General features: G+C 35.4%; 1 protein-coding gene across 9 annotated transcripts; it reads right to left on the bottom strand.

Moving 5' to 3' along the window:
• Positions 1 to 10,409: 10,409 nt before the first annotated feature.
• On the bottom strand, positions 10,410 to 20,507 carry LOC104598289 (beta-1,4-N-acetylglucosaminyltransferase family protein). Of its 9 annotated transcripts, none has more exons than XM_088892442.1 (4): positions 17,128 to 20,507; positions 16,873 to 17,025; positions 16,705 to 16,749; positions 10,410 to 15,283 (listed from the first exon to the last, which is right to left on the bottom strand). In XM_088892442.1, exon 4 carries the CDS (start codon positions 11,710 to 11,712, stop codon positions 10,615 to 10,617), a length of 1,098 nt encoding a protein of 365 aa, XP_088748568.1. In that variant the 5' UTR covers positions 11,713 to 15,283; positions 16,705 to 16,749; positions 16,873 to 17,025; positions 17,128 to 20,507; the 3' UTR covers positions 10,410 to 10,614. The 9 variants fall into 9 exon arrangements, with proteins under 9 accessions (XP_088748568.1, XP_088748569.1, XP_088748566.1 ...); XM_088892443.1 differs by having other exon boundaries at positions 10,410 to 15,274; XM_088892440.1 differs by having other exon boundaries at positions 16,873 to 16,960.
• Between the last annotated feature and the right edge of the window lie 434 nt (positions 20,508 to 20,941).

Genomic DNA, 20,941 nt, shown 5'->3' with positions numbered 1-20,941 from the left:
GCACATTTACTTCAAAGGCTCACGTCCCTAAGTGATGTATGGCCACTTTGGTCCTAAATATAGTATGGCATGGGACCTCACAAAGGTCTCACACAAGTCTATAAGGGTTCAGCCCTACCCTTGAAAGAGATTAGGTCGAATTCACTACTCAGGACACTGAACCCCTGACCCAATTAGCTTGGGCTCAATTTGGGTCCAATATTTATACCGAAACTAGCGGGGACTACATAGGATTTGTTAAGTTAAAGATAAATGGGTAAATTACAAAGACCCCCTGTACTATGGAATCTATGACAAAGACCCCTTGTACTTTGTTTCGCAATAAAGACCCCCTTGTACTATGACCGTGAGACAAAGACCCCCTTCCATTAGTTTTCCGTTGAAATCCACTGTTGCAATATTTTTTAATCTCTATATTACCCTTGTAATAACTATCCGGGTAATTGGGAGAAAAACACTGTTCATCTTCCCAGACCTCACGATACACGAATAGAACAGTAGATGCGGTAATCCTTTCTACCTCAGATTCCTTCACATTTCTCTCTCTCTCTCTCCCGATTTCTCTTCTTCCCCTTCCCCATTCTTCTTCCCACTTTCCTTTATTTTTCGTTCCTCTCGTCCATAGCCACCACAACTCGTTGTAGCGGCTAATGGTAACAAAGTTGACCAACAAACAAGAAAATGCAATTTCTTCTATAAGAGCCATCTTAACCTTATTATTCAACCATGATAAATCCAAGACCTCACCACTATGACATGGAACTCATGTAGAGGTTTCTTAGATAACTGAAAGATTCTTCGAGGTAAAATGACACCAAACTGATTCTGATATTCTACCTATACTCCTAAGCTTAGCCAATCTTTCTTTATCAAGCATGGGACCTCACAAAGGTCTCACACAAGATCCAAAGTCCAAGAACAAATGGGTATTGTACTTGTTTTGAAGCAAGAACCCATTGCCAAGAGGTCTGGAAGAGGACGAATGGGCATAAAGGAATTGATGATGTGGGATGTTGTAATAAGAATGGTGTTGCTGATTGGTTTCAACAGCAACTGATGAAGAGAGTGAAGGAAAGGAGTAAGAAGAGGAATTTGCAAAGGAGTTGTTGGTAATGGCAGAGGGGTTTATGGGTATTGATGAGATTGTGGTAGATGTGTTTACTGTAATAACTTCCATAGGCTTTCTTGAAAGGTTTCTACCCCTGTGCATGTGCCTCTCGCAGTACTTTGAATCTGGGCATGCTTCTTTCGAGCATCTCCATTTCTTTCCATCCGTTTTGCATCGCTTTCCTGCCAAAACTCATCTAGAAACAGTCCCAACAGATACCTAGATCCCATTTTTACCAAATAAATAAATATATATATATATATAAAAGAAAGCTAACGGAAGGGGTCTTTGTCTCACGGTTATAGTACAAGGGGTTCTTTGTCATGAAACAAAGTACAGGGGTCTTTGTCACAAACCCCATAGTATAGAGGGGTCTTTGTAATTTACCCAAGATAAATAATAGAAACATGTAAGAGTATACAATTGTTTTATATAATAATTAATAATTATTTATGTTTTATATATTACTTTTAATAATTTTTTACAATAATTAATTTTAGATAGGGTTGTTTATCAAACTTAGGGATGGAAAATTTTCCCATTTCCCCGATCCCTGTGGGGATCTGCCCTGAATGGGGCAGGGATGGGGATGATTTTCCCCCTATAGGAACGGAGATGGGGAAATTTTCATCCCTATTGGCAAGGACAGTGTGGGGATGGGGAGAGCACTCCCTGCCCCGTGTGGACTCCAACCCCGCCCCATGGGATCCCCACTAATATACATGTATATGTACGCATATATGTGTATATGAACACATACATCTATATGTTAATATTTTTAAAAATATGGTCAAATATGTTTGTATCTTTTCTAATCTGATTGTAAGTTTTAATTATTTTATTTTTATTTTTTAAATAAAATAAAAAACAAAAACATAATAGTTGTTGTAGGTACATAGTGGTCACTCAGACCATTAGAATACAGAGGGTGTCAAACCAATACTACACAAATGTCTGCGATGAGTCCACAACTCATCGTACACCTGCGATGAACTCTTGACCCGAAATAGGTTGCGATGAACTTTGGCCCTACACAGACTTGCGATGAGTTTTGGACTCGCATGGACTTGCGATGAGCTTAAAGCCACCACAGAACCGCGACAAGCGCAGACTCACCGTAGGTCAGAAACAAATGATAGAAACACATGCGTCATTAATAACGCGCGTGACGGGACACCCCATGGGCCTAATAAGGACGTGCAAGCTAAATAGTGATGTCACCTATGCCACATCAGTTTAAAAGGGTCACAAAAGGAAGTAGCACATGTGGATTATAAGAATCCTCAAACAAAAGAAAATTTTGTCCTTAAGATATCTCATAAGACACGTGGCAAAACCCTAGTAATGCTCCTTAACAACTGATAGCGTATCTGAGATTCCCTTTCCTAATGAGAATCAAACGCTTTTGGCTCCTTCCTTTTGGGACCTCGGGATCTCTCCCAATAAATAGGGGTCCAACTCATAACGAGATCATCATTCTATCATCCCATTTGCCCTAAGCCTTTAGCCTACCTCCTACACTCGGTCTTCCTTTGTCCTTTAAGGAGACCCCCATACGTAGCCTAACCACCCTACTCACAGTTGACATTATAAAGAATCACGGGGAGTGGGGATCCCCGTGGAGACAGGGATGAGGATAACTTTGTCCCCGTTAGCAAGGATGGGGACGGGGACGTGGATGAGGATTTTCGCAGGGATGGGGATGGGGAGAAGCTCCTTGTCCCCGCCTTAATCCGTTACCTTTCCAAATCAAACTAACAAAACTGACCAACCTGATTTCTAGTATTTCCAGTCGGCTTTGGTTCAACAATTTCTCAATCCAACTAAGTTGGATCAGTTTTGCTTTGGCCATTTGTAAACTAACTAAAATCAAACAACCTGACCATAGATATATATTTATATTTTATATTTTAAATATATTTTTTAATACAGAAAAGTGGGAAAATTCCAATATTTATTAGGCTAAAATAGTTTATATCATAAATTTAATCTTTTAATAATGCCATTGAATTTTTTAATTTAAACTTAATTTTTTTAATTTTAAATCTTTTGAATTGATCGACCAAACCAAAAATAGACCCAAACCGATATAACCTGAGTAACCAACCCCCCAACCTGACCATGTCGATTTGATTGGCCAAACAACCAACAACTGAACTGAACCAACCCGTGAACAAAAGTTTAATCTCCAATAATTATTAAAAATTTATAACAAAAATACACAATATATTAAATTTATAAAGCTAAATAATAGCAGTTTAAACTCCAATACTTATTGAAAATTTTCTATTAAATAACACAATAAAAATAGATTTATACATAATTATTTGAAAATATTTATCACAAAAAAATAAATAATTAATAAAATACAATAAATATTAATTTTAGTATAGATAAATATAAAATAAATAGAGATTAAGTTTTTTAAAATATTATTAATAAACAATAATTTTTTGAAAGTTATTTTCTAGAATTATTAATTGGTACAAATAACTTAGTTATTTACAATATTATTTATTTATTGAAATAATATCTTTATTTAAATTTTAAAATATTAATTACTTGTTGAATTTAATAATCCATAAAATAATAGTACTATTAATACATGATTTTTTTATTTTAACTATTTAAAATCTTGTTATGTTAAATATTTTGTTATTTAAAATATGTAGTTATTTAACTAAATATTTAAAATCTTAATCTGATTATTATAATTGAAAGTTATTCAGTAACTATTTAAAATATATTATTAATTGATTTAAAATATTAATTTTAATATTTTGTTATTTAAGATATTTAGTTATTAAAATATTTAAATAATATTTCATTTTTATGTTAGATTTTTATTATTTAAATAACATTTAGATTGAATAATCCAAAAAATCATAATTTATATTCTTTGTCTATTTATTATAATTGAAAGTTATTCAGTAACTATTTAAAATATATTATTAATTGATTTAAAATATTAATTTTAATGTTTTTTATTTAAGATATTTAGTTATTGAAATATTTAAATAATATTTCATTTTTATGTTAGATTTTTATTATTTAAATAATATTTAGATTGAATAATCCAAAAAATCATAATTTATATTGTTTGTACATAATTTCGTAATGAATTCTGTAAAAATATATAATTATTAATAATATGAATATTATTAAATCGATTATAATTATTTTTGTCTTTTTAATAAATATTTTAAAGTTATTATATAATTTTGTTAGAATATTTAAATAATTATTAAATTTTTTAATTCAAACTTTCTTTAGATAGATGTAGATAAAAAGTGGGGGAGAAGATAAATAAAAATTAGAGAGAAATTAGGAGAGAAACTTTCTACTAAATTAGAGATAACTTAGGAGAAAGTTGGGGATAATGGGGGAGGTTATTTATGAGAAATTTTAGGATATTAGGTTATTTAGGTTATTGGAGTGTGTGTGTGTGTGTGTGTGTGTGTGTGTGTGTGTGTGTGTGTGTGTGTGAGAGAGAGAGAGAGAGAGATTTTTAGGAAGATTTTTTTTGGGAAAGTAGAGTTTCTAATTGGTAATTTCGAAAATGAGATGGATTAAAAATATTCCAAAATTCAAAAAAAAAGGTACTCAAGGTAATGAATGTATCATTGGATTCAATCACCCTATGAAAAACCAAGGATAATGAACTTATATAAGATAAAGCCTATCAGGTAATCAATCCTATAATGGTCTCTTACACTTAACCGGAATTTAAAAAATTGAGAAAATTAGTCAATGATTACACAAAACCAGGACTAATTCGTTGGTTCTTAGGTTGGATCAGCTAGGTGGACAGTTTTGGCCCTTTTTTTAAGAGAACAAGGTTAGTGGTAGGATCGAACTAGTATATAGTCTAACTAGCTAACCAGTTTGGTTCACCTTTCTAAACATCGGTAGTGTGTATATGTTTTTTTATATATAGAATAAATAATATGGTTTTGAAATATATAGAATAAACAATATATATATAGATCTAATTTATAACTTTTTTCAGTTTTTTATCTTTTATAAATAAAAAAGCTAAAAATTACATTTTGAGGAAAAAGGGGTTTTCTTAGTAAAATGGATGAGCCAATGTGCCTTTGGCCCATGAAGAACATACAATTATTAATTAATTAAGTATTCATTTATTAAATAATTAATTCATTAATAATTACTATACTATTACTTTATTAATAATTTGTTTGTGAAATTAAATAATTTAGATTGTCAATATTATTTTTCATTGATAATTAACTATTATTAATTTATTTAAATTATTATTTTGTTTAAATAATTAAATTAATTTTTTATGATTAGTTTTAATTAATTAAACAATAGTCAATATTTTTATTTATATTTTAGAAATTATTATCTTTTTATTAATGTACTTATAAAATTATTAATAATTTATTTGATAGTTTAATTATTATTAAATAGCAATCATTAATTATTAAATATTATTTTAGTAAATATTTACTTGTTTATTAATTTTTATATATTTATTACTTTATTAATTCTTAATATATTTATTGTTTTATAATATTTTCTAATCAATTTATAACCACGGATAACTATTATCTATGACTATAGTTATAAGTAGCTTTTACCCACAAATAAAGAGCTTTAGCTACAAAAAAAACAATCGTAGCAATTCTACTTTTATAACTTATAGCCACGGATACTTTAAAACCATGGCTATAAGTATCTCTTATTCACAGACAAAGAGCTTTTAATCACGGGCAAAATGTCCATAGCTAAAGTTCATCTTTTTGCCACGAACATGAAGTTGTTTGTAGTGGCCATGGCTATATCCCATGTTTTAGCTACGGTTTTTACGACGGTAGCTAAAACACAATAGTTATAGCCCCATTTTCTTGTAGTGACCTCTCTGCCTATAATTATCAAAATACTGTCCATAGGGAAGGACCTCTCCCCAAATTGTAAGATGCAATGCTATACTTTGGTTAAATGAATCTCGAGATTAAATCCTTTTGTAAACCTTTTTCATAAAATAATATTTTAAAATATATAAATATATTTTGCAAATCAAATTTCAAATACAATTGAAATTCACTATCAATAGTTTATGCTTCCATTAGAAAGAATGTAAACCCTAATATTCATTTTGTTTGACCAAATGGTCGATCCTATCACTATGATCACTCACTCAAGTGATTTCCCAAACTGTCCAACATGCCCAGGTATTTGACCATCGATGGATCTCACTGCTTGACATATCAAAGACAGCTCAGTCTAACACCTAGCGTAGTATCATAATCAAGTCTAGGGTAAAGTGCAACTTTTCAGTTTTGTACATTTATCTCCAAGGTCCAAAACATAACTGGAAGTTGATTCGAGTTCAATGTTTCTTGTAAACACCCACTACCTGTACTTAGGGTCTAACCCTACCTGCTAAGACAAGCTACTCCAACTATTTGGTAGCACACTAGTGTTAGCCTTGTCATGATAAACTCTCCAAATCTATCCAATGGCTGAGAACATTCTAAACTAGCACAAGTTTCTTAAATGTCTAGTTTAAAGAATAACTCACAGAAAACATACTAATATGAACATAAAACAATAATGTACTTTATTCATTTACAGATAAATGTTTATGTACATCAGTCTAATTAGAGCTAAAGGCATACACTGTCTAACAGTCATAGATAGATTTAGGATAAAATTCATAGAGAGGTCTTGCCAAGGCTTATGTGGAACTGGTAAACATGTCTACAAACTTGTATTTTTCTTTCTCCATTTTTTCTAGTTGACAAATTTTACATTGTTTGATAACATGATCAACATTAGCCTTAAAGCTAGGCCAATAAAAGCAATATTCAACCATAGCTATGGCCTTAACATGACCAAAATGCCACTTGCATGTAACTCTCATATAATATATATAATCATGTGGTAAAGTATCAAGAAGGCACAACCAAGTTCCCTTGAACAAATAATCATTATGGATAGAAAAGACAAGATATATAAATTGGTGTCCAACCTGTAAAGAACGACAAGTGATGCTCAAATCCTTACAAGCTAGCATAAACTTGCTTCAGATGATTGAATCCCACATGACATAGAATGAACTATAAGCACCACTTAACTCAACACATTGGCTACTCAATTCTTTGCACCAACTATATGCTTAATCACAAAGTTATATTCTACTAAGAAATTAGTCCATTTTTATGACTACTATGATGCTTCTAATATGTTGAGATATTTGATTGTTTGATGATCTGAATATAAAACAAACTCTTAGGGAATTAAATTATGATGCCAATGTTGAAGACATTGCACAACAACATAGAATTCATTGTCATATGTTCAGTATTTTTTGTTTAGTTTCATTATGATTTTCATTATTAAAAAATATAGGATGTCCTTTTTACATAAGCACACCACCTATTCCAATTTGGGACGCTTCACAAAACACCTTAAAATATTTTGGAAAAGTTAGGTAGTTGTAACACAGGGTCTTAGTCATCCTTTGCTTAACAATCTCATAGGCTTTAGTTGCAACCTTGCACCAAATAAATTCCCCCTTTTTTGTAGCTTTTATAGTTAGTGTCAAAGTTTGTTATAAAAACGTCTGTAAAAGAATAAATAAAAATAGTCAATCCATGAGAGTTTCTCATTTCGTGGATGTTAGTGGGGATGGACCAGTCAAGTATAGCTTTCACCTTGTTATGATCAGCCTTGACAACCTTTAAAGGATATAGCAAATCCTAAAAAGACAACACTATGTGCCATAAAAGAATATTTATTTAAGTTGATGTAGAGATTTTCTTGAAATAAGACCCATCACTTGATGAAGATGGTCAAGATGATTATTAGGAGTACGGTTGTATATAAGAACATCATCAAAGAATAAAAAAAAATAAAAAAAATAAAAAAAAACAAGAAATGACCAATAAAATGGCGAAGTACCTTAATCATAAATCTCGTGAAAGTGCCAGGAGCATTAATTAATCCAAAAGAACACTCATATAATACAATGGGTGCTCTACAATAATAGGGAGAAGTCCTATTTTTCCTCTAAAAACATTAGGGACTTTCCTCATTGTTTTTCCTCTAAAAACATTAGGTACTTTCTCCTTAGGATGAGGCACAGGTCCCTACAATTGAGACTTTTTCTCAACCAGTAACTACTTTTAGTGGACAAGTTCAAAAGAGATAAACCAAAAACAAAATTTTGTTTCATAAGAAAATAATAGCAATGATAATAATAATAATAAAGAGGGTATTGATAGTGTGTGCATGTTAGTCCACATAAAACAAATATACCATCAATTGTGTGGTTATTTCTGTTGACCTATGTATAGTCCTATACGTCGAGAATGATATCAACGGCCATAAACCACTCGGTCTAATATAGAACGAGCATACCAAATCTGAACCCAATGGAGCGACATAGATCTTCCAAAGAAATTTGTAGGTGAAAATTCCGGCTCCAGCAACTCATCAAACTAAATCCGCTAGAAAACATGGCTCCTCACGTCGCATTGAGAGTTGGGTGCCAGAACTCTGTGGCAGAGTTCCACCATCGGTGCCCATAACTAAATCTCACCCATCCAAAAATAGAAGGTGATATTTCCCTATGTTTTACTACGAGGGCTCAACATTTTTCAATCATATAAGTTCTAAAAGCTTAGTTTGGAAGGAGAACAAATACAATATATACACAATAATACAAAATTCAAGGTTTTGCATTCTATATATTTGTATTTGTACTTCTTCCAAACTGAGCCAAAGGAGAAAATACCATCTACATCACTTCCAACAATCGTTGAAAATCGTAAAAGTTCAAAAGCGCTAAGAAGCTCAGACTTGGAAACATATCTTCGTCCTTTAATGAGGTGTGGCCAGCATTGGTGTGATTGCCACCAGACCATAGAATGGATGGGGTTGGTCACAGATTCAGAGAACAAATGGGTTAAGTTGCAATTGGATTATGCTACCAACCCTGTCTCAATAGGCTGCTGCAGCCTTACATTGGGAATAGGACTTGGAATCTGCTACCCACAAGTTCCCACACCCATACCCACCGAGCACCACCATCATGTATTTGGAACATCTCCCGATACCGGGAGATATTCCCAATGCGTAGGTATCATATCTCATGAGTAGAGATGTGGGACATCTCGTGGGTGGCAGATCCGACCTCTAAAAATAGACATGTTCACGGGCATGGCTTCAGGCCTTACTTTCCACATGTAGGGCTTAAAACCAGTCAAATATTTACGAAAGACAAGCCCGACCACCGGCCCATGAACAGATTAGATTGGGAACATTTTCCATTGTCATTGATGGGGAGATGTTCCTGTTGTACTTGTACAGCTGCAATGGCTGGTTTGGACATTGTTGGCACCTTCAATAGGTAGCCGACCCAAACTTGAAGCGAACTCCCCACATGGGTTTTAACATGGCAGCTCACGCACTAGCCCATAATGGACCATGTGGTGGTTACTCCGTTTTTTATTTTCTCTCAAACTATTGCAAATGATATTACTGCAAAGATTTGATGAGCAGATCAGTTAAATGATGGAACAGCTATATACACAAGGCTTAATTGAGTTGAGATACCGTTTGCAGTTTACACCCTACCCCATTACTAGGGGCGTCAATTGGACTGGATTTTGTTTATAAATGGATTTGATCCAATCCGGTCCAGTCCAATGTGAATCTATTATAAATGGATTTGGTCCAATCCGGTCCAGTCCAATGAATATTTTGGACTGGTCTAGGGACTGTTCAGTCTGTTCAATCTGTTCAAATTCCTATTAATTTAGATTGGTTTCAACTCAAACCTGGTCCATTGAAACCTATATTCTCATCTTTTATCACTGGACCAGATATTGGCCCAATCCAATATAAATTCATTATGGACTGATCAGGTGCAATCCAATATGTCATATTGGTCCATCCAGTCCATCCAAATTCAATATGTCTTATTGGTCCGTCCAATCCATCCAAATGGATTTTGATTTGGACTTTGGACGGAGTCCAACTCAAAACCGGTCAATTGATACCCTACCCCATTACCTCAGTCCTCCATATGAGATATGACAGAGTTTATAATGCAAATTCGAAATAGGTGGGTGCTCTTTCACTTGACCACCACCAAGGAAAAACATAGCCAAAGGCTCAGTCTTGGAAAGGGTACAAATACAAATTTGTACGGTGCAAAACATTGTATTTGCACCGTACATATTTGTATTTGTACTCTTTCCAAACTGAGCTGAGCCAAAGATGGTTTCAGCAAGTGTATAGACAGACTAGCTCATAATCTAGTTTCTGATTTTTCTGTGAACTAAAAATTTTCCAAATCCCCAGTGCTTTGAAGCTTGTAACGAAAAAATTGAACAAAAGGGAAATTAAACAACCAGCCTTTCTATTTTTCTTTTATAAACAACTAAAGTACTTATAAGTGAGTTAGTTACCCAAAATTCCCTACAACTTTAGGGAAGTCTGTTGTTGATCCCCAGAAAAGAAAAAAATAAAACTCACTTTGGAGACCGTACGCATCCTCCAGGAAGAAGGAACTTGAACTTGTCGGAATTCTGTATCACGTATGCAGGGAGATGAATTGCAGAAACTGATCTCGGGATCGAACCCATCTTCTTAATCAGCTCTCTGAAGGTGTATTCTTCTGGTAACATATCAAACAGATCATCGCCTCGGCAGATGATTTTCTGAATTCTTGAGTAATCGAGAAAATCTCGTCGCCTCACCCGATCAGCATGGCTGTAAGCAGTCATCTTGAACACGAATTCCTTAATGTGCCGAAAGCAAAAGCTGCAATGCCAGCCAGCATCAGAAAGTATAACATCAGTCTGCCTGCTATGCCTGTAACGTGTTCTAGGTCCAAATACATGGCTCGTTGCTCGCCAGCTGCTAAAATCCACAAGGTATTCGTAGGAGTACAAGTAATTCCTCAGCTCAAGATGCAGAACTGGTGGGATCCCATCACACCATTGCAGGAGTTTCATGGTGTTTGCACTTGGGATTTCATCGGTATCAGACATTATAAGAAGATCGCCATTAGAGATGCCTGCCTGCTTCAGTAATGCATTCATGGCTACACGTTGCTCCCCCTCGAGTATAAAAGGGTCCTCGTAAGAGCGGCGACTGGCTTTCCGACCTGAGAATACACCATAGACAATCTTCTCCTCTGCAAAATTGAATCTGGCCTGGTTCTGAGCGAAGAAGAGAGGCTTTGCGATGCCGGTGAAAGTGGTGTTCGATTCTAGGATGACGAATTTTGTGACATAAGGGAGAAGCTCGTGCCATCTGATCTCAAGTATGTCAAGCTCATTGCTGAAGATAATGGCGTCGAAGACGCGCCGCGGCTGGGAGCGGAGGGACCAGCCGTGGAGGTGGCAGAGGTGTTCCATTGAGACATTCTCGGCGTAGTAATGGGGAAGGCGGATGAATGGCTCAGGAGGCGTGTCCCAGAGTGGACGGAAGAAGTAAGAAATCTTCTGGCCATGGCTGAAGATACCAAGCACAATAATGGGTACAAGTATGAGGAAGAAGATGAGAAGACACTTCGGGGATGCTCTTCTGGAGCTGAACCTGTTGGATCTTCCGCTTCCGGCCATGGCGGAAGATGGCCAATGATGGGTGGATTCAAAATGACCAATTCCAGTAATTGTTCTACATGAGTTGGGAGCTTGCTAGAATTCAAATTTTGATCAGTATAGCTTAAACCAAAACCAGAGATCCAGAACTACTTGGGCAGAAGGAATCAAAGCAAAGGATGACAGATTGATCTCAAATCGAAATGGGTCTGGTCTGGTAGGAGTAGGACCCACCAAGCAAATTAGCCCCGGTGTTGTGTCTCACTATGAACAACCAATCAGACAATCGTGTTTGTCATGATTAATTATCACAGTGGAAACATACAAAACACAAAGATCTACGGAATACAGACAGACAGCTATTCAAGAAATCAAGTTGAGATAGCAGAAGAACTCAAGAGAGGGAAGATGGGAAGATGTATACACGGATAGAGAGGGAAGATGGGAGATATCCAAGCCTGAGGGAACTAGTTGGAGTAAGCACAACCGTCCGATCAGTATCGTTAGTAACTTGAGTGGTCACCGGAGATCAAAATTCACCTGTTGCCACTTGCCAAAAAGAGGACTGAAAAGGCAAAAACCAGTTTTCAGCTAACGTGCGCAGATGTTGCGCATACTTGACTTGGTAAAGTCGCTAATCAGCGCGAAACCCCAAACTCGGACTTGGAGCCCCGCTGTGTCACCTCATAAAAAGCATACTTCAGCGGTTTAGCCCTCCAAGGAAATTGCTAAAATGCGCTCCCTGCGCAGCGACGGCTTTCTGCCGGAGAAAAGACCGGTGTGTGTCGGAGATTTCCCTTTTCACGTCCACGTGAACGTAAACGATGGAGAACTTCTCAAATCCAGAACCTCAGATTTGACGTAAATCTTATCTGGTTTCACCTAAAAATCCCGTAAAAATTCAAGCTTTCCATCAAATACCAACCAAAACACTTTCGACTTTCATCGTTGCAATCCATTAGCCCACACGCAGAGCTACAAACCATCATCCCAATTCGAAAAAAAAAAAAAAGAAAGCCAAAACCCAAAAGTCCTTGAAGCTCACCTTTAAATAATATTTCGACGTTGATCCTTCGTCAATTCAATCCCTCTCGCTCGAGCTGGTATATCTCCTCCATCACGAAACTCCAATCCAAATCGAGTGAGAAGCATTGGTTTTGCCTTGGAAGAGAAGATTTGGGGATTCTTTTCCTGGGGAAATTACAGATGTAATGCAGGCTTTGCATTTATGCATGGATAGAAAAAGGAATAGACAAAGCATGCATTAAATGAATATGCACAAAAGCTATCTAAATTTAGCCGTTTCGTCTCCAGATTTGGTGGGTCTGCGCTCGATATCTTGCTCTTTATGGATTGATTGAATCGCAGTTACTTGCTGCTCTTCCTCTGAGAATAGAAAGAAACTATGCGAAGCAGACTATTCCGCTATAGGAAGATTATGTGTTACGCGACGCAAGTTAAGAATGTGTATAAACCGATTTTAAGCTTTTTGTTTAGAATCTTTACGAATATGGAGGCATTTGAAGGGTGATGACGGGAAGATATGTTATTTATTAAGGCAGGCTAGGGATATTTCCTTCTTCCGGTCACCGCCCAACGCTTGTCAACAATGCAGAAGGCAAGAATGTTTACAGACTGGAGATTCAATGGGTCCCTTCACAATAAAGGGCTGAAATGTCTGTAGGTTGCCACGTGGTAAATTATACACGGTCGGGATCTATTGTCGGCTGGGTAAGCGTAAGAAATTGAAACCAATTGATTAAAGAGTAGCCAGCAGTTTAGCTACATTAGATGCGCTGCAGCTGCAGACACTATGGGCCCACAAAATGAAACGTTAAAAATGACTTTTTCTGGAGTGGGGCTAATGTAGCAGTGCGTATCATGTGCAGCTGCTTGATAGAATTTGCATTTACTTGCAAACGTTAAAAATGCCGGTGCCAGCGGTGGTGCGGTTTCATGGCAGCCATGCAAGCGTGCTGCATATCGGTTGCCTTTTGTTTCGTATGGTAGAATTTGGCGGTGTTTGGAATCAAGGACGTTTATTGAATAAACGCTGCCACATGGGAGCTATTTATGTGATTATTTACAGTTGGGGAAATTTTCATTTTAGCGCTGGAAGGTGTTTATTATTGTTTTTTTCGATTTTGCAAGTAAATCAAATACAAACGTTTAGCGAATAAATGTCTACAGTTCCAAACACATACTTTATAATTCGACCACGGTTTTATTACTCAAGAGTAAAACAATAAAAACTTATAAACAAATTCAAAGAATCAAAATAAGAAATTTAATGAATTTGTCAATAAACTATAAAAAGAATGGTCAAAAATAAAGTCAATTTCACGGTTTATGAAAATAATAATAAAAACAACATAATTTATAAAAAGAAAGTTAATATAATTCACCAATGTTCACATAAAAGATAATGGAGGCGCAAATCTTTTTAGGAAGATCTTCCAAAAGCTCAAGACATCAAAAGACCGATGAACTTTTATAGATAGATTTTCAAAGATCAAAGACCGTTTGGTTGCAATATTTTTCAAAAATCTTTTCAAAAGCTAGAAAGACCAAAAGACTGTTTGGCAAGTGTATCCCTCTTACCTACATGTGAAATGTCATGCATGGGACCCAGTAACACATTCAAACATATAAATAGTACTTGCGGGTCCCACTTATATTTACTTATGCAAAATATTAAAGTGGGCCCCACTCATGTATTTCCCTATACAAATCATTGAAGTAAATTAGATTTATATGAAAGCTACAAGAAATCCTAACCCACTTAAACTAAAAACATTATGGATTGGATCTGAATTTTCAAGTTGCAGGTAAGAGTCTATTTAAAACTTCGAATTTCCCTAAAAACTACAATCAATAGATAAACAAATGATTTCCCTTAACATCCATGTAACAAATCATTATTACAGCAAATTAGATTTAGATATAAAACTAAAAGTAATCCCAACCCACTTAAACCAAAAGCGTTAAGGATTGAATCTAAAATTTCAAGCTGCAAGTAAAAATTAGACAACTATACCCACTTAAGCACACATGTATTCAATCAAAAACCCCACTTACGATCAACTAAAACCGAATAAAATGGTTATTCAATTGGAAGACAGTCAAGTACAGATCATTGCTGAATCTGGATCATAACCATTACACGAAATCAACACTATCCAAGAGCTCCCACGGGAAGGTGGCTGTCGCCATTGCATCTACACAGGATTGGTTTCAATGTTGCCAAGAGGTTCGACTTGGAAGAGGTTAAGTACAGTTTCGCAACACAAGCTGAAGGTAAATCTGAAGGTTTAGGAGAAATGCTAGGTAGTTGTAGGTGATCATGCTCTATTTTAGATATGGAAACCTTTTGTGAAAATCACCTCCTGAATGACCAAGAAAGGTGAACTGTAGTTACTGGGACATGTTGTTGAAGCTCATTAGATGATATGCAGTTGCAGGTCTTGAAAGCACTTGAGAGTATGTTCTGTTTCTTTTGATTGAATGGCTCCAACAATACTTCTCTTATAAATTCATCTCTCGAGCATATTAGGTCATCCTTTGTTGTTTAATGCCTTACATTCTGGAAATGCTAACACATATGAATTTATGTCAAATACAACATATGTATTCTTAATGGAGAAACAACCACTACAGATATAAACTTAAAGTTGATAAACAAGAAAATAGGGCCTCAAACCTAACTACTCAAAGAATATATACATATACTGTATATCCTTTACAATCCTTTCTAGTCTATTTTCTGTATATCCTTCATATTTGTTATCATTTACACATAAGTTGAAGCAAAGATAAGATACGCAAAAGATCCTTAGATTGATGAAATTGAACAAATAAAAAAAAGAGCCTTAGATTGATGAAATTGAACAAATCAAAAAAGTCCCACATTATACTCGTGTGGGTACACCTTGTATTTTGTAGAGCTGCTCAAAAATCATTAGGGGGAACACTAACCAAATGGAACTATTTGTATAGTTGCAAAGAACTATCAATAGCTCATAATCATTTAATTAAATACTTTTCTGTGGCTGAACATTCTGCCAATTTGGTGTGAATCTAGATAAGCTACAACCAAGGTACCTCCCTGCCATTTGTGATCTCAAGAACTGAGCTAAACCTTATTACAGGGTACCTCCCTGCAATTTTCCCTTTTAATAGGTTAGAATAGCAATATAGTGATGAGAAATTGAGAACATTTTACCACCCACCTAACTAGGTACACACGTTGTCAACAACATATACTTTTTATGTGAGAATGATGTTATTTAAATTACAAAAGTTAAATGGATCTAACAACTATTAATAGTGGGAGTTAATTATGAATAAGTGAAGTCAATAGGAGGATTGTCAATCTATTACTAGATTGTCTTTATGGAAGCCCACCAATTGCTTGTTTGTTCATGACTTCAAGTTCCTTTCTAAAAACATTCCCGTTTTAATTTTAGAGAGTTTCCTGTCTAGAGATGATGACGACACCATGACAAAACATATGCAACTCAATCAGATACAGTCATACAGAAACAAATGTTCCTGTTGTTTCAACAATTTGGATGGCTTTCAATTTTATGCAAAAATTTCTTGCAACAATTACCACGTCATGCTGATTAAAAAAGGAAAAATACAATTACCATGAAATGTGAATTCACAGCCCATCATTCCAATTTGTTCTGGCTTTCAAAGTTTTAGCAATTGACCCCTCTTCCATTCACTTTAGTGAACAGAAAGTTAACAAATGAGCTAGCAGATTCACTCACTAGAGAAGTGGTCAAGTCCTATTTTCGTTGTCAAGCTTTGTCTTTTGTTGAGGAAACCTAAAGGCTTTAATTATTCACAAGATCATTTACTCTGTACCACCAATTCAGGAATGGTGGTAAAATCCACATCACACAAAGACACAGAGAAGAAGAAGAGGCGAGGTGACAACTCTAATTTGTTGGGTTATTCGAATAATAACTATTTCATCTATCAAAACAAGAAAAAGAAACAACATACCTGGTGAAAGGAATAATCAAGTGGCTGCTTGATTTCAAATGCAGTCTACAAAATGAACAATGGAATCATAAAATAAAACATGAAAATAACAAATTTTGAAAAATCTAACAACTACGAATTTTGTAGTTGGATTATTCTAGGTAACCAGTGACAACTCCAATTTCTGACCTTGGACCATACACACAATGACTAGATCTTGTAAAATGAAAAGATAGTCTCGACCGCTTGATGACTTTGGTGATTAGAAACCTAGAAACTTTAATGAACAGGAAAATGCACGAAGAATGCTAAAGTGAGAATCCTGAAGCAATAGCGATCAATCTAAAAAATAGAGGTATGAATAGAGAGAGATTCAGATCAAAGAAGAAAGGAAAAAAACTGAAGAAAAAGTAGGAAGAAAGAAAAGGAAGGAGTGCTCCATACCTGGTGTGGATATTCGTTCATTTAGGAGGCATATGCGCTTTGAGCAGAATGTGAGAGTGAAATGAAGGTTTAAGGAATGACCCCTATCGAGATCCCATAAGCTCGTAAGGACCAAAAGCTTCAATGAAGCTTCCGGATTTTGGACAATTTTGAGCTTTCTTGAGCATTTCGGGGGGATATCTTTTTAGCTTTTTGTCTTTTGTTTGCCAAACGGGAAAAACTCGTTATATGTCTTCTGAGCTTTGAAAAACCTGAAAGATCACTTAGAAAGACTAGCCAAACACCTCCAAAGTCAATTAAGTTTTTAAATGATTAAAATAATATTAAATTATTCTAATTGCCTCATCATTGTTGTTGAGCCATCAATAAAAATTTGGCATTGCTCCACGGGAACATTTTTTGTGTTTCTGACGTTTCTATGGAACAAGAATACGTTTGGTACAAAAATAACACATGAAATAATTTGTTCTGTAATAGGAAAACTTGTAACATGGAACTTAGAAACATGTTGTTCCCATGCATTTATTTAAGGTTCCGTTTGGTTAAGTGGGATAGGGATGAAAAAAAGGAAATATTCTAAATTGTAGATGGGGATAAGAATATTCATTTTTCTCTCATTTGTTTCAAGGGAAATAGGGGGATGGGATGAAAAAAAAGTGAGATGCGAGATCTCAAAATTGTGGAATCAGGGTCACACCAAAACCGTACGACCCTAGTGGAAAAAACTCGAGTTTCTTCATCTTCATCCTCTTCCCCTCCGTTACTGCACCACTACTGTTGCTGGTAACCACCGCCACTACTAATAACCACTACCGCTATTGGTAACCACCGTTGAAGATGTTTTCTCCATGGTAGAACCCAAATCAACGCAAACACAGATCTAGGTTCGCAAACACAGATCAGAGCTTCAGTCATGGAGTTGCTTTGTCTCTCCCTCCATCTTCCTCTTCTCTTTTCTCCCTTGTAATAGTGTTTTCCTATTATTTTCTCATATATAAAATCAAACAATGAAAAGGTAATTTTTTACACTTTCTCATCTCATCCCACCCAAATCTTTCACAAACCAAACAGAGTCTAAAAAAACTGACCATGTGTGCAACCTCATTCACATGCAAATGGGGTATTATAGTTAAATCACAAAAAAGAAAAAAAAAATCAAAATATCAAGAGATTGATATGCCTTAACCTCTAGCAGATCACCTTCTGCCTTCTTCCTGTTAAATCACATCGCCTTCTTCTTTTCCCCTTATTAGACAAATGATTTTTTAAAATAATGTCTAATAACCATTTATCTCTTGCTCCACACACAACCTTCTTTCACCAATGACACTAGGGAACGTTGCACCTTCTTCATCTTCTATTCCTTCTAGCAATCCATCTAGCTAACACCCAATGTATTTTATATTTTTCTTGTTTACCATTTCCAAAATTATTTTTCATTTCAATTCCATCTTCCTATTGTTTCCTCCTTCATCGAATGGTTATTCCACCTCCGTTCTAGTTTGTGCTTTGATATAATTACTTATTTAATTGACTATCAAAACATTGTTTTTGTTTCTATCGAACAGAAATCTATTCCCGACAAACAAATTGCCAAACACCTTGGTTATTCCTCCTGAGCAGGAAACAAAATTCTTACTCTATAATAGGAATTTTCTTGAGAACAGAAATAGGGAGGAACAATGCCAAATGGGACCTAGCATAAATTAAAGGGGTATTCTATAATGTGGTCGAGAAATTGGGTGGTCACACCTATGGTGTGGTTGAGACCGCACTACGCCATAGCAAAATAGACATTATATACTATGGTCAAAATTTGGTACCTTGAACCACACCACACTTGTATAGGCGTTCTACAAGGTGTTGTGGTCTAGGTCACACCTTATATTTTGATTTCGTGTATCTCAAATGCACAATGTGAAGTGATCTACGTTGTCAATCAAGAGTAACATTTTTTGGTGTTTTTAAGCAAAATGCATATCAATAATATGAATTAATTTAACATGTGATAAAAAAATTAATAGTAATATAATTAAAAAATTAAAAAGTTAAAAATTAATATTAATTAAAAAATTAATAATGATTATAAATTTATAAGACAAATTTCTTAAACTATTCCTACTATTTAGCTAATTGACAAACTGTACCCTTATTGTTTAACTATTATCTTAAACTAGCTAATTGACAAATTGTACCTTTACTATTTAACTATTGTCTTAAACCACCCTAAGTTTCTGAAAATTGTTAAATTAAATGGTAACAAAAATGATAAAGTGTCACTTTTGCCTTTAGGCTCTTCCTCATTTAACCTAATTTGAAATCTCCCCTTCCTGTCCGGTTGTTATGTCCCCGACCCCGAAACGGGAATATTGCATGCCGACAATTCCTCCGATTTCTTTTCTGCCTCTCCTTAGACCCTTTTTTGCTAATTCTCTCTCTATGTGTTTTCTCAACTCTCTCTCCATCTCTCTCTACGTTACCCCAAAGTGCCTATCCAAACATCATTTGCACTTTTGCAGCGACAAGCTCAGACAATACCAGTAGAGATCGAACCCTTGATCTCACTTCCCCTCCATTTTTCGTCCTCATAGCAAACAATAATCTTGGGTGACCTCCATTCTCCTCTGCCAAGATTGCTGTCGAGAAATCCCTCGCTACCTCCTCATCCTCTTCCTCCTTCGCTACCCTGTCAACCGATCCTGTTTCTCATCCTCTTGTAAAACTTCCAAATCAAACGCCGTGTCTGCATCCAAAACACTTTTGGCTTGTATCTGGTGGCGTTGATGGAGCTGCTACTTGATGAATTCTTACGGTTGTTTCTCTTGATCAACGACAAACAGTAACTATCAGCTTCTTACTTTAATCCAAAAGAAGGGAGGTTGAAATAGCACACCAGATCCATCGAGAAGAAAGATGCAGGAAATAGCACACCAGATCCACCGTCTCCATCAAATGAGCCGTTCATGCCACTCAATATACAATTCCACCGAGAAGAAAGATGCAGGGAAAGCAGGGTCTTTGTGTTTGATTCGGTTCGTCACTGCCAAAAGTGCGATGAGGTTTTAGTCAATAGCTGGTGATGAACCGATGATGAGAAGAGGTTTTAGTCATTGGATTTACATAATATTTTCTGGGTGTCCAATAGGTTCTGAGATATGAACTCTTGGGATACATGGCGGTGGTGGTGCTATGGTAGTTTGAAACTTTGAATACATCCATCCATCTACGCTACTCAGCGAAGCTCATTGAATCCTCTTTTTCACCCTAATAAATGGTTATGGGGTTGTGTTTTGTGTGCCAAAAGTCTGGGCGTTCGAGGGGTTCGGGAGGTTTGAGAGCTTGTGATTAATAATGGGAAGGTCGTAAATAGCCGAAGGGTTTTCGACGTTTAAGGGATTCTGGGCGTTCGAGAGATTAGGGCGTGTTCGGAGCCGCATAAATCTCGTGGTCGGTCCCGTCCACGGGATTTGGTCGTGTTCTGCTCCTGGCCCACACCTCAATATAGTGTGTCTCATTTACAACCCAATTTCTCGTCCACATCAAAATCTCGTGGTTAAGGATCATCCACACTTGATTTTTTATTTTTTATTTCACACTTTCTTTGAAAGACTATTCTATTATTTGTTTCACATTTTAATATTTTTGTCAATAAAATATTAATTATTTTACTTATTTTTTAATTTTTTAAAATTTTAATATTTTATCAATAAAATTATATTTTAAATATATTTTTTAAAATTTTAATTATTTTACTATTGTTTTATAGAAAAATTCATATTTATTGGTTAGTATTAATTCATTGACTAGCGGGGAC

Source organism: Nelumbo nucifera, chromosome 7, assembly GCF_055504915.1.
Source record: "Nelumbo nucifera cultivar China Antique chromosome 7, China Antique-T2T, whole genome shotgun sequence".
In the NCBI taxonomy this organism is placed as follows: Eukaryota; Viridiplantae; Streptophyta; class Magnoliopsida; order Proteales; family Nelumbonaceae; genus Nelumbo; species Nelumbo nucifera.
The sequence above is the reverse complement of the archived record's forward strand: the minus strand, read 5'-3'. Positions and strand labels throughout refer to the sequence as shown.

Bases quoted from the DNA above. Each gene is read 5' to 3' on its own strand.
- LOC104598289 (XM_088892442.1), bottom strand. From the start codon at position 11,712: ATGGCCGGAAGCGGAAGATCCAACAGGTTCAGCTCCAGAAGAGCATCC.